This window comes from Leptidea sinapis, chromosome 6 (genome assembly GCF_905404315.1).
Source record: "Leptidea sinapis chromosome 6, ilLepSina1.1, whole genome shotgun sequence".
In the NCBI taxonomy this organism is placed as follows: Eukaryota; Metazoa; Arthropoda; class Insecta; order Lepidoptera; family Pieridae; genus Leptidea; species Leptidea sinapis.
Window position 1 is genome coordinate 9,201,389 of NC_066270.1, and position 14,769 is coordinate 9,216,157.

General features: G+C 38.5%; 1 protein-coding gene across 1 annotated transcript in view; it reads right to left on the reverse strand.

Annotated features, from left to right (window-relative positions):
• The window catches only part of LOC126964946 (uncharacterized), a 53,313-nt gene that overhangs the window by 23,624 nt on the left and 14,920 nt on the right, over window positions 1–14,769 (reverse strand). Inside the window, exons 29-52 of the mRNA XM_050808279.1 lie at window positions 14,403–14,708; window positions 13,680–14,315; window positions 12,973–13,602; window positions 12,578–12,892; window positions 11,573–12,502; window positions 11,178–11,492; window positions 10,413–10,748; window positions 10,039–10,338; window positions 9,434–9,739; window positions 8,000–8,632; window positions 7,612–7,923; window positions 7,201–7,530; window positions 6,238–6,537; window positions 5,858–6,160; window positions 5,311–5,628; window positions 4,663–4,983; window positions 4,256–4,555; window positions 3,662–3,997; window positions 2,990–3,289; window positions 2,516–2,821; window positions 1,797–2,438; window positions 1,079–1,708; window positions 464–769; window positions 87–383 (exon numbers count right to left, since the gene is read on the reverse strand). Coding sequence (XP_050664236.1) covers window positions 87–383; window positions 464–769; window positions 1,079–1,708; window positions 1,797–2,438; window positions 2,516–2,821; window positions 2,990–3,289; window positions 3,662–3,997; window positions 4,256–4,555; window positions 4,663–4,983; window positions 5,311–5,628; window positions 5,858–6,160; window positions 6,238–6,537; window positions 7,201–7,530; window positions 7,612–7,923; window positions 8,000–8,632; window positions 9,434–9,739; window positions 10,039–10,338; window positions 10,413–10,748; window positions 11,178–11,492; window positions 11,573–12,502; window positions 12,578–12,892; window positions 12,973–13,602; window positions 13,680–14,315; window positions 14,403–14,708 — 9,708 coding nt within the window. The remainder of the gene's footprint in view (window positions 1–86; window positions 384–463; window positions 770–1,078; window positions 1,709–1,796; window positions 2,439–2,515; window positions 2,822–2,989; window positions 3,290–3,661; window positions 3,998–4,255; window positions 4,556–4,662; window positions 4,984–5,310; window positions 5,629–5,857; window positions 6,161–6,237; window positions 6,538–7,200; window positions 7,531–7,611; window positions 7,924–7,999; window positions 8,633–9,433; window positions 9,740–10,038; window positions 10,339–10,412; window positions 10,749–11,177; window positions 11,493–11,572; window positions 12,503–12,577; window positions 12,893–12,972; window positions 13,603–13,679; window positions 14,316–14,402; window positions 14,709–14,769) is intronic.

The window sequence follows — 14,769 nt, forward strand, 5'->3', positions numbered from 1 at the left end:
AAGATGTAAAAAAAAAAACATTTTAGGTATTTCATAAGCTCTGACTTTTCCAAGCAAAAGAATAATGTTTCAAAAATTTAACTTACTGTAACAGTTTGTAAAAGGTGATCCCGTAAAGCGCGGAGGGCACGAACATACAGGATTGTGGTTAATGACTTTGCACTCAGCATTATAAGCACAAGACCCAGGACAAGGATCTTGACATTTCATATTTATACAGGCCAAAGATAGTGGACAGTCAGTACTCTGTATACATTCCGGTCGACAATTTGGTGGATTACCAACATATCCTTGCATGCAAGCACAATTTGCCTGACCGTTGTTTTCGCGACAAAAACTATTTGGTCCACATGGGGATGGTTCGCATGGCCTAGTTACTGGCTCTGTAAATAATTATATTAATTAAACACACTGTTTAGTACTGGCTTCATGAATCTATGAATTAAAAAAAAATAAAACATACTGTCAACTATTCGGCACTGAGTAAATGCATCTCCAGTCATTCCCGATGGACAGCTGCATATTGCAATATGGTTGTAGACATTGCATTCCGCATTTAATCCGCACATATTAATGCAAGGGTCAATACATTTAGAGCGGACACAGGTTTTGTCCAGCGGACAGTCGGTGTTCAGGACACATTCGGGTCGACATGCAAGGTATGGGTCGCCGTGATACTCCGGCAAGCAGCTACATTCACCATTGTTTCTGCAGATTGCATTTGGCCCACACGGGGAAGGATTGCATGGATCTCTCTTTTCTGGTGGTTCTAAAAAGAGAAGATAAATAATTATTAATACACTTAAACAATAGCAACAGACAGAAGCAAATGGTATTGAATAACGAGGTCCATAGAGCATTGAGACCTAACTATAATCTCCTACAACACCAGAGAAATAAGAAGTGCGTTGCCGGTCTTTAAGGATGTACGCGTTTTGTTTTCGCGCACTTTCTAAGCGAAAGAGGTAAATCAAATAATTAAATATCACCAAAAGCTTCTTTGAGAGTATTTTTTAATTCCCACGTTGAACTTCCTGAATTATTTTTAAATTAAAATTAGGGTAAGTGTCATAATTACCTTCATATTTAATTCTGCAGACTGCGAATGGATCTCCAGCATAACCAGGTGGACATAAACAAACTGGTACATGGTTCACGACATTGCATACAGCGTTCAAGCCACACGATCCATCGCAAGGATTCTGACATTTCATATTTAAACATGCCTTGTTGCTGCTACAATCGGTGTTCACAATGCATTCTGGTCTGCAGTTCGGTGGACTTCCTAAGTAATCAATATGACAGGAGCACGATGCTATACCCCCGACGTCGCGACACTCAGCGTTTGGTCCGCAAGGAGAAGGCAGACACGGATTCACAGATTCGCTCAGTGTCGGTTGTACTTCTACGTATCTACAAATCGTGAATGGATCTCCTGTATATCGTTCTTTGCACGAACACATCGGGTTGTGGTTAATCACACGACAGTCTGCATTAATTCCACATCCGCTGGGACACGGCGATATACACTTCAAATTCTCGCAAACTTTATCAAGAGGACACTCTGAGTTTGAGATACATTCTGGTCGACATGAAGGTGGAGAGCCTCGGAATTCAGGCAGACAAGTACACACTGCCAAGTTATTGCGGTTACTACATTGGCTATTTGGGCCACATGGTGAAGGATTACATGGGTCCACAATATCGGCTAAAATCAAATAAAATCATAAGCATTTCATATTAAACAATATTATTCAACTGAGAGATAAGACAGGATAAGACAAATCAATATTTACCTTGAGGTTTGAATGAGCAAATTTTAAATGGATCTCCATAATGTTGATCAGGACATGCACAGTTTGGCAGATGATTTGTCACATAGCACAGGGCGTTTATGCCGCATGTGCCAGGGCATGGATCCACACACTTGTTTTGCTGGCAGGCCTTATTAGATGGACAGTCAGAACTAAGGACACATTCAGGTTTACACGACACATATGGATCTCCATGATAACCAGGTAAACAAGTACAAGATCCAACATTATTTTGCTCCCTGCACTGAGCATTGCTTCCACACGGTGATGGTATACATGGAGTTGGACGCTCTACAACAGTTGCTTCAGCTCGTATAGTACACTGAACGAAAGGATCTCCCGAGTAGCCATGCTGGCAGATACAAATAGGCGCATGGCTCACAACCCTACACTCAGCGTTAAGTCCACACGCACCGGGGCATGGGTCGCGGCATTTTCTGTTAATGCAAGCTTCGTTTGACCTACAATCAGTATTACTGGTACATTCAGGTCTACAAGCTGGTGGAGCACCAATGAAATCTGGTAAGCATTTACAATCTGCATTATCTCCATTTTCTACGCATTGTGAGTTTGGTCCACACGGTGATGGTAAGCATGGATTAATCTTAATCGGTGGAGAATTATCTGCAAAAACGGAATTTCATTCAAATTAGATCAATTTATTAAGAAGTTTGAGAAAAAGTATGTAGAAGGATACTTACATATGCGTTGGCAAATTGTAAACGGATCACCCGAATAACCAGTTAGGCAACTGCATACTGGGTTATGGTTGACGACAATACAATTTGTATGTTGTCCACAGGCGCCTGGGCATGGATCGATACATTTTTGATTGGAACATGCCAAGTTTAAGTTGCAATCTGAACTTTGTATGCATTCAGGGCGACAGTTTGGTGGACTGCCAATATATCCAGGTACACAGACACAAACAGCGTGACCATTTATATCTCTACACTGGCTATAGGGACCACACGGTGATGGGTTGCATAAGTCGATTGGAGAAACATCTGTAAAGAACATAATATTAGTAATAAATTGGATATTTTAAAAATATATCACAACCTTAGCATATGATTTTATTAATTAGAAACTTATATACTGTAATTGAAAAAAGAAAAACAGAATATGATGCCCTAATTCGTTAAACATATAAATATAGTTATAGTATAAATTACCTTTGACTGGTGTGCAGTATTGAAATGGATCACCAGTCATTCTTGATGGACATGAGCACATTGGTATATTATTTATAACTTCGCAGATTGCATTAGATCCACAAGCATCTATGCAGGGGTTTACACATTTATTATTCACACATGCTAGATTTCGTGCGCAATCCGTGTTAAGTATGCATTCAGGTTTGCATTCAAAGTATGGATCTCCAAAATATTCTGGTAAACATCTACAGTTTCCATTTTCACATAACGCATTAGGTCCGCAGGGCGTTGGAGAACATGGATCAACATAATCTGGCTCTGAAATTATAAAAAAATATGAGTAAGCTGTTCACATTTACATCAAGTTCATCATTGTTAAATATCAAAGTGAGAGTAAAATAAAATTTATTCAACTAGGCTTAATATTTTATGTGTTATTTTAAATGTTTAATTTAAATGACTGAATTTAGAAAAGGTAGAGCTCTTGTGAATAACATGCAAGAAACTCAACGGCCACTCTTTAAAATATCAATGACTATTTTACAATAGCTGTAATGTATTTATAACGAATTAGTTTTGTAGGTAGCATCTAAAATATGATTCATATTCAAAGTTATAAAGCGTTTTAAATAAGTAATATTTCATAAACTGTGTGAATATTAATTATATATCGTATGTTTCTTAGATTACCTTTTAATATGACTTGGCATCTAGTGAATGGATCACCGGTATGACCAGTAAAGCATGAACAACTTGGTAGATGATTATTGACATTGCATTCGGCATTTAGTCCACACGCTCCAGGGCAAGGGTCCATACACTTATTATTGATACAGGCGCTTAAAGCATCGCATTCTGAATTGACAGTACATTCGGGTCTACAGCGTGGCGGTGTGCCGATATAGTTTGGCAAACAAGAGCATCGCGCTACCCCTCTATTTTCCTGGCACTGAGAATTTGGTCCACAAGGAGAAGGTACACATGGATCAACATTTGGCGATTCTTGTAGGGATGTCGATAATACAACTAAAACAAATAAAAATATGCGTTGATTAGTGACAAAGAGATACTTGAGAAAGTGGCAGTATCATCATCATCAGCCGGAAGACGTCCACTGCTGTACAAAGGCCTCCCCAAAGATTTCCACGACGATCTGTCCTGCGCTGCCCTCATCCAATGTATTCCGGCGATCTTGACCAGATCGTCGGTCCATCCTGTGGGGGGCCTACCAACACTGCGTCTTCCGGTACGTATATAGTAAGGGAAAAATTTGGTTGTACTGACTTGGCATGCAGTAGGTGAATGGGTCTCCTGTGTATTGTTCCTGACATCCGCAAATCGGGTTATGTGTAATAACTCTACAGTTAGCGTTTCTTCCACATTGACCAGCACACGGATCAACACATCTTTGGTTGACGCATGCCTTATCACTGGAACATTCACTGTTGATTGTGCATTCTGGTCTGCAGCTAGGTGGCGTACCCATGTAGTTTTCTAAGCAGCTACATACGACTTGCGAATTAACCTCCCGACACTGACTATTAGGACCACAAGGTGAAGGTGTGCATGGGGTCAATTTCGTTTCTAAAACAAAAGATGGCATAATAAACAAACGTTCTATTTCACATAAAAATATATTAACGATCTGAATAGGAAATAATATTCATGATATTCTTAAGTCGAAAACTAACCTTCAACTTTTTCTTTGCAGAAGGTGTAAGGGTCTCCAGTTAGTCCCGTGGGACAATAACAAGCGGGCACATGATTCACAACTTGGCATATCCCATTCGGCGCACATATACCCGGGCATGGGTCTCTGCATTTGTTCTGTATACAGGCTAACGTTGGACTGCAATCTGTGTTAAGTACGCATTCTGGGCGACAACCCTCATATGGATTTCCAATATAATGCTCAATGCATTTACATGAGCCAGCTCCATTCCGTTCAGTACATTCGGCGTTTAGCCCACACGGCGATGGTTCGCACGGAGAACCATATTCGATTACAGCATCTATACAAAACCAAATGTCATTTATTAAAAGGCTCAGAAATATACCTAATCATAAGATGTTTATTTAAATAATGTACTTTTAAAGGTTCAAAACATTACTTATTTATCACATTATACTTTGACTATAAAGTCAATGGAACATAAGAATAAATATAATAGATAAAAGATAGATAATATATAAATAATAAATTTAAGAATTATTTATTCTATGTGACTCGCTCGATCCAGCAGACAAACTTTATGTAGTATGTATTAGCTTAAAAAGAAACTGTTTGCTTAAAATAAATAATAAATATAATGAATACGTTTATGTAAGGAGCAAATTACCTTTTAACGGACTGCAAGAAACGAGTGGATCTCCGGTTTGACCGTACGGGCAGGTACAAATAATAGCGTGACTGTTGACTATGCAATCTGCGTTGTAGCCACAACTTCCCGGGCAAGGATCCTTACAGTGGTAATTAATGCAAGCTAAATTAGTTGCACATTCCGAATTGGATACACATTCAGGGTGACAGTTAGGTGGGGAGCCCATATAATTAGTCTTGCACGAACACGACGGCGCTTCCCCAATGACCTTACAAACTGAATGTGGGCCACATGGAGAGGGAATACATGGGTCGACAGGAGATATTGGCGTTGCAGCTGGAAGAAAACGAAGAATTAATTTTATGTCTAAAACGACTATGTAATTCATCAACTATAAAGTAGATCCTGTAGATGAAGAAGAACTGAGAGATGAACAAGACATACCAAGACTTATGAACAATATGTCACTCGTATGGTTGGTATCGTATCCGCATCGTTCATAAATTTTAGTTATTAAATTTATTTGTGTAACTATATAAGTGCGTTAATAGAATAAAATATTTACCAATCTGGGTACAATGAAGGAATGGATCTCCAGTATACTGCGGAGGACATGAGCATACAGGGTTGTGGTTAACGACTTCACATCTAGCCCCAAGTCCACAAGTACCGCGACACGGATTTATACATTTATAATTATTGCAAGCTTCATTTGATGGACACTCCGAGCTGATTGTACATTCGGGTCGACACGATGGTGGGCTGCCGATGTAAGTTGGGAGACAAGAACAAATTGCTTGATTATTTAATCCTCGGCATTGACTGTTGGGGCCACAAGGGTTTGGATTGCATGGTTGCACTTCTATTACTAAAAAGTAAAGGATGATTAAAGCATGATTTAAATGTCTGATTTATAATCCATTTTATTATTAATAAGAATATTACCTTCGGCTCTATGGCATTCAATGAAAGCATTTCCTGTTGTGCCAACGGGACATGAACAAATTGGTATATGATTATAAACATTGCATTCCGCAGTTTGAGCACACATTTCTGGGCAAGGATTTACACATTTATTTCTAGAGCAAACTTTATCTGATGGGCATTCAATACTGTTGGTACATTCTGGTTTACATCCAAAGTAGGGATCACCGAAATAGCCTTCTAGACATGTACACACGCCATTGTCACATCGGGTATTATAACCGCATGGTGACGGATTGCACAAATCTTGTGGTACTTCCTCTGTAAAAGAATTATCTGGTATTAATTCAAATATTTTTTTAAATCGCTTATTAAAAGTCAAAATTTATCACCCATTTGGAAATTTATGCCTCCAACCTGAGAAGAATGGGCGCAAGAAACTCAGCGGACTTTTTTTTTATTATAAAATTACAATACAATCAAATTTATAATACAGCCTGACGGATGTCGATCCATTTTTAATCTGTGGTATAATTAAGAAAGTCGTCAATTTATCGTAAGTCGTTTATTCTTCGTAAACTTTACCACACAAATGTCTTTTAACTATTCTTTTAAATTTCTTAATACATTTGTTTTATATTTTCAGCATCGCATATACATCGCCCCACAAAAGACTTACTAACTCGGCTTAGCCGAATAGTAGGCATAATAAGTTTATGTTTGTACCTAGTTTTAACAATATGATTATGACAGTTTCCATACGTAACATTTTCAAGAACATATTGAAAGGCAACAGTAAAAAAAAATATTTCTTTAAATTTTTCTCTTAACGATTCTCTAAGACCTAGGTTATAAATAGCACGAATAGCCCTCTTCTGCAGCACACAGATTGAAATACATCATCAACATTACAATAGATATATTTTTAGAAATTATCACAATATAATAAAATATTTCAAAACAAAATTTTTAATTTTATAATACCTCTTATTGGTTCCAGAACAATACACCTGGTGAATGGATCACCAGTATATCCACTATCACAAGTACACGCCGGATAATGATTAAAAACAGTACATTCAGCACCTATACCACAGCTGCCAGGGCAAGGGTCAACACATTTCATATTGATACAAGCTCTGTTTGAAGGGCAATCCTGGTTGATAGCGCATTCGGGTCGACAATTGGGAGGAGCACCTTGGAAGTTTGGCATACAACTACAGATTGGATTGCCCCTATTGTCTCTACAAATACTATTTTCTCCGCAAGGGTTTGGAATGCATGGATCATTTTGTTGTAAAACTGCTACGGGTTCTGTAAGACAAATAGTACGATATTACAATTATTGCAGGAATTCTATTAGCTTTAATTAGGTCAATATAAAATTTATCATACTTGGCAAATAGCATCTAGTGAACGGATCACCAGTATACTGCGGACTGCATGAACATATAGGACTGTGCGAGATGACTCTGCACTCTGCATTTTGACCACAATGACCAGGACACGGATTGACACACTTGAGATTGATGCAGGCCTTATCAGTTGCGCATTCAGAACTTATTGTACACTCCGGTCTGCATCCTGGAGGTGATCCAATATAATTTGGCATACAAGAGCAAACGCTTTGCCCATTCGCAGGACGACATATGCTATTTGGTCCGCATGGGTTCGGTACACATGGAGTAACAGGTTCTTCTTGTAAAACTGAAATGATTTATAAAATGAGCTTAGAATCGCTTGGCATAAAAACGTTAAGTGATATATTTTTTGCTAAAATTACCTTTCTGCACTTCACACTTTTGATATGGATTGCCAGTATAACGAGTTGGACAGCTACATGACGGCAAATGATTAACAACTGTGCAGACCGCCAAAAACGCACAAGTTCCAGGACAAGGATCAAGGCATTTATTTCTGATACAACTCTTGTCTGGTGTACAGTCTGTATTTATTGAACATTCCGGGCGGCAACCTTCATAAGGATTTCCTACGTAATCAGGTAAGCAAGAACAGGATCCTACATAATTTTGTTCTCTGCAAATTGCGTTAGAACCACAGGGTGATGGTATGCAAGGAGACGTTCGTTCAGGTATAGGTTCCCTCTGTACTTCACAGCTCGTAAACGGATCACCGAAATATCCTTCTCGACAGAAACACATTGGAGAATGACTTATTGTTTTACACTCGGTATTCACACCACATGCACTGATGCACGGGTCTTTACATCTTTGATTAATGCATGCTTTATTAGTTGAGCATTCGCTGTTGCTTGTACATTCTGGTCTACAGTATGGTGGAGAACCGAAGTAATCAGGGGAACATGCGCATGATGCTTCACCGTTTACTTCTTTACAAATAGAATTAGCACCACATGGAGATGGTATGCATGGTGTTACGTCATTCTCTGGAGGCCCTGTAAATAAATTTACAATTATACATATTGAAATTGAAATGAAAGACAATTCTATTCTTTAATAATAATAAGGGACGAGATGAGCCAGACTTTCAGTTTATAGTAACTGATACGCCTTGCCCATTACAATGCAGTGCTGCTCAGGATTCTTGAAAAACCCAATAATTCTGAGTGGCACTATAATTGCGCTCGTCACCTTGGAAAATATGATGCTAAGTCTCATTTGCCCAGTAATTTCACTAGCTACGGCACCCTTCAGACCGAAACACAATAATGTTTACACATTACTGCTTCACTAGAAATGGACTCCATTGTGGAACAACCTAACAAACTCTAAATATTATAGTAAAGATGAAAAAATAACAAACACAATTACAGTAAAATAAGAGAAAAAGATTTTTCTCTGCATACAATCTAGAACGGGTTAATTCGATGTTTGCAAATGTTTACGATTTTGTAATTGTTACCCATCACCAATTTATTGTATTATATGGTAAATACAATACAATAAATTGGTGACAATGTTTTTAGTAATATCAATGGAAATATTGTATATATTAATACTGAATGGTGAATGGCGACCAGGTACCGGAAGACACAGTGTTGGTAGGCCCCCCACAAGATGGATCGAAGATCTGGTCAAGATCGCCGAAATACGTTGGATAAGGGCAGCTCAGGACCGATCGTAGTGGAAATCTTTGGGAAAGGCCTTTGTGCAGCAGTGGACGTTTTGACGATGATGACGATGTTAATACTTTGAAAAAGTCTGTACTACTTCTATAAATATTATCGTTTACTTACTGAATAGAACACAGCGCACGAATGGGTCTCCCGTGTACTTCGGTGGACAAGAACAAATTGGATTGTGCTTAACAACTTCACATTTAGCTTGAGCGCCGCACGACCCCTTACATGGATCGATACACTTTTGATTACTGCATGCCTTATTATACGGACAGTCCGAGCTAACAACGCACTCTGGTCTACATAATGGAGGACTTCCAATATACCCGGCGATGCAAGTGCAAACCGCTTGTCCGTTTATTTCTCGACATTGACTGTTTGGTCCACAAGGTGATGGCAGACATGGATTGGCTTTCACTGGAACTGAATCAATACATATTATGGTAAGTATTTATTTCAAGATATTTATTAAATAGTTATTGCCTATGCAGCTACAAAGATATAGAAGATTTACATTACATTTACATGTTGTATACATTAATTGTAATAATTTATCTGCTTTGTCAACTTATATCATGTTGGTAAATATTTTTATAAAATAAAAATTAGGTATCTGGATTTAATATCGTGTAACACAAGGCTCGTGTTTACTACTTTATTTTTTTTTATATTTATGTATTATATATATAAAGTAGAAGATAGAAAAACTATATTCATATTACCTTGAATTAATTTGCATTCATAAAATGCATTTCCTGTCATTTCCTGAGGGCAACTGCACATTGGTACATGGTTTATCACTTCGCATACAGCATTTGCTGCACATGTATTAATACATGGATCCACACATTTATTCCTTACACATGCCCTATTTCTTTGACAATCACTGTTAAGAACACATTCAGGGCGACAGCCTAGATATGGGTCTCCTTGATAACCAGCAATGCATGTACACTTTCCATTATCACAGTCTGCGTTAGCCCCACAAGGTGAAGGATTACACTGATCGATGATTTCATAATCTGAAAGTATTTCATTGTTTAAAATATGCAAAATAACTTTCGTTAGGAACTTATAAAATCACAATTAAACTTACCAGTATTTACTTTAAGAGAGCAGATGGTAAAGGCATCTCCCACAAATCCTTCTGGGCAGGTACACATTGGCGTATGTCTAGAAACTGTACATAAAGCATTTATGCCGCATGAACCGCGACAAGGGTCGACACATTTTTGTTGTATACACGCCAGGGATGTTGAACAGTCAGCATTAAGCACACATTCAGGTCTACAATTTGGCGGACTTCCGATATAGTTGTCAAGACATGTGCATGATGGTATGTTTCCGACCTCCTTGCACAAAGAATTTGGTCCACACGGTGATGGAACACATGGATTTTTGTAAGGTTCTAAGACAGCGTTTGCTATTGGTGCTGAAAAAAGGAAAAAAAAATTAACTATTAGCAGATGCCCGCGACTTCGTTCACAAAATAATAAGTAAGTTTGGAATTGAAGATTATCTCATGTCCTATTCCAGTTCCAGTTCCCGTTTTCGATCCCGTCCCCAACATATTATATGAATCTTATTTTAAGGAAGATGGTATTGCAAACTAAACCTACTATTGGTATAGGTACCTATAGCTCATCGACGTGAATTATTTTTATTAATTTTTTCACAAATCCCGATTTTCCGGGATAAAATGTAGCCTATATACTATACCAAGCTCTAGTCTATGGCTGTACCAAATTTCATCAAATTCGGTTTAGTAGCTCCGGCGTGAAAGCGTAACAAACAAACTTACATTCACATTTAAAATATTAGTAGGGATATATATCATTGACCAAATAAAAAAAATACTCACGTGGCATTGGTATACATCTAGTGAACGGATCACCCGTGTAAAGTGATTTACAGTTGCAAATAGGACTATGATTGATAATTCTACACTCAGCATTCACCCCACACGCATCCGAGCACGGATCAAGACATTTTTGGTTTATACAAGCTTTATTCGTCGGACATTCAGAACTAGTAAGACATTCTGGGCGACAATTTGGAGGAGATCCAATATAATTCGATAAGCACGAACAGACTGCTTGTTTGTTAACTTCTAAACAACGACTGTTTGGACCACATGGAGATGGATTACAAACATCCAAATTTGCTTCGGGTTGTCCTGAAACGTAAAAATTATTAATGTTATGTTTCTCAGTTAGGGGATAATTAATTTCTGTAAATTTAATCTTATTCACTCACTTTGTAAGGTGCAGTAATTGAATGGATCTCCAGTAAATCCTGCTAAACAGGAACATGACGGAGCATGATTGACGACTTGACAAAAAGCATTCGGAGCGCATGCACCTGGACATGGGTCTTGGCATTTATTTTTCAAACATGCCTTGTTGGATGGACAATCAGCGTTAATTACACATTCTGGCCTACAACCTTCATATGGATTTCCGTGATAGTCTGGTAAACACGTACAAGATCCCGCATCTCTGAATTCTTTACAAACAGCATTTGCTCCGCAGGGTGAAGGTAAACATGGAGTGACATTTTCTTGCACTATTTCAACTCTACGACATTCTACAAATGGATCACCTGTATAATCACCCACGCATGAACATGAAGGAGAGTGGCTTATCACATGACATTCCGCATTAGCTCCACAAGATCCAACACAAGGATCCACACACTTTTCATTAATACAAGCTCGTTGAGTGGAACATTCAGAATTACTGATGCATTCTGGTTTGCAATGTGGTGGAGAGCCAAAATATCCTGGTTGACAAGAGCATGATGGCGAATCCAATGAAACTTTGCAGGTAGAATATGGGCCACATGGTGATGGTATACATGGGTTTACAGGTTCTGGTGTGAATTCTTGCAATATGCACCTTGTGAATGGATTTCCGGTATAAGATTGAGGACATGAACAGATTGGGTTGTGGTTGATGACTTGACATTTCGCGTTAATGCCACAAGCACCTTGGCATGGCTTAACACATTTCCTATTTGAACAAGATTCATCAGGAAGGCAATCAGTGCTCACAAGGCATTCAGGTCTACATGAAGGTGGGGCGCCGATAAATCCTAGCAAACAGGAACACACAGCTTGTCCATTAACATCGCGACACTGGCTGTTTGGTCCACACGGGTTTGGACTGCATGGTTGTAAAGTTTCAACTAAAACAATAAAATTCATTACTTACAAGTCAATTGTTAAAAGTGTATTGGCTATTAATATATTTTATTACTTACTTTCTTGTGTTTTACATTGAATGAAAGCATTTCCGACCATGTTTTCTGGACATCGGCACATTGGAACATGATTAATGACCTCACAGATAGCATTTGCTGCACAAACTCGTGAGTTACAGGGATTGACACATTTATTTTTATAGCAAGCTTTGTTGTTGTCACAATCTGAACTCAAGACGCACTCTGGTCGGCATTCAAAGTAAGGATCGCCGTGATGTTCTGGCAAACATGAGCATTCACCATTATTGCATACAGCATTATCGCCACAAGGTGATGGGTTACACGGGTCAGTAGTATCTTGCACAATTTCTGCAACTAAAAATTATTTAAATTAAAATTTTGAATAAATATATAGAATATTATCTCAATATAATAATCATGATAGTTGATTTTACCTTGTGGCTTGCATTCAGTAAAAGCATCTCCAACAAAGCCACTCAAGCAAGTACATATAGGAGTGTGAGTTCTGACAATACATTGAGCATTAAAACCACAAGATCCAGGGCATGGATCTCTACATTTTTGATTTATACAAGCCAAATTACTTGAACATTCCGAGTTTATAACACATTCTGGTCTACAGTTTGGTGGAGCACCGATATAGTCGGATAGGCAAGTACAAGATGGTACACCATTGTTTTCTCTGCACTCACTAAAAGGCCCACAAGGAGATGGTTGGCATGGGTTTTTGGATGGTTGCTCGATTGCCTGTATAATAATCGGATAGCATCTACTGAAAGGATCACCTGTATGATGATCCTTACACGTACATATTGGGCTGTGATTGATAACTAGACACTTAGTGTTTTGACCGCATTGTCCTATGCATGGATCGATACACTTTTTGGAAACACAAGCCAAATTCGATGAACATTCAGCACTAACGACACATTCTGGTCGACAGCTTGGTGGAGATCCACGATATTCTGGTAAACAACTGCAGCTCGCTTGGTTGTTATTTACTTTGCAGATGCTGTTTGGACCACATGGTGATGGTGAGCATGGATCCGTAGGCGCTTCAATTTCTAAAATAAAAAACATAAAATAAATATATGAATAAACTAAATAAAATTTCGTATTGCAAATTCAAAACAATACATACCCTGTTTGTAGACGCAATTTTGGAAAGGATTCCCCGTAAATCCTGAAATACATGTACAGATCGGGGCATGGTTGATGGTCTGGCATTGTGCGTTAATACCACATGTGCCAGGGCAAGGATCTTGACATTTATTTTGCTGACAAACTCGATCTGATGGGCAATCCGTATTAACAGTGCATTCTGGTCGACATGCTTCATATGGATTTCCAAAATAGCCTGGTAGACACGTGCATGAACCAACATTTTTGAATTCCTTACATACAGCATTGCTTCCGCATGGCGAAGGCGTACATGGGGATATATATTCCAAAGCAAAAACGGTTGCAATTTCACATCGAACAAATGGATCTCCAGTGTAGCCTTGTGGACACATACAATTTGGAGTGTGGCTCACTACACGACATTCGGCCAATGTTCCACAGGAACCAATACATGGATTGCTACATTTGCTGTTCATACAGGCTAGATTATTAGAGCATTCACTGTTACTAGTACACTCTGGACGACAGTTAGGTGGAACACCTATAAATTCTGGGTTGCAGGAACAAGAAGGTGACTCATTCAAAATCTTGCAAACTGAGTTCGGCCCGCAAGGAGATGGAATACACGGGTTTACCTGAGGTTCAACTTCTAAACCTGAAATTAAATTTTACTTTGTAATTTCTATATGAATACAAGCTCAAGCTGCATAAAATTACTTGATAGATTTAATTCAAGACTTACGTTTTGGGTAACATCTACTAAACGGATCTCCGGTTTGATCATTTGGACAAGAACATATTGGATTATGGTTGACGACTTCGCATTTTGCATTAAAGCCACATGAACCGATACATGGGTTTATACATTTGTAGTTGTTACAAGCCTTATTAAGTGGGCATTCAGAGCTTGTTGTACATTCTGGTCTACAGGTCGGAGGGTTTCCCAGATAACCAGGTATACACGAACAAGTAGCAACATTATTTTTTTCACGACATTGGCTGTTCGGTCCACATGGGCTAGGATTACATGGATTGGGTGGTGAGATCGCTAAAACAATAAAAGCTTATTTTATTTGAACATTTTATAGATAAATAGTCATCTTATTTAT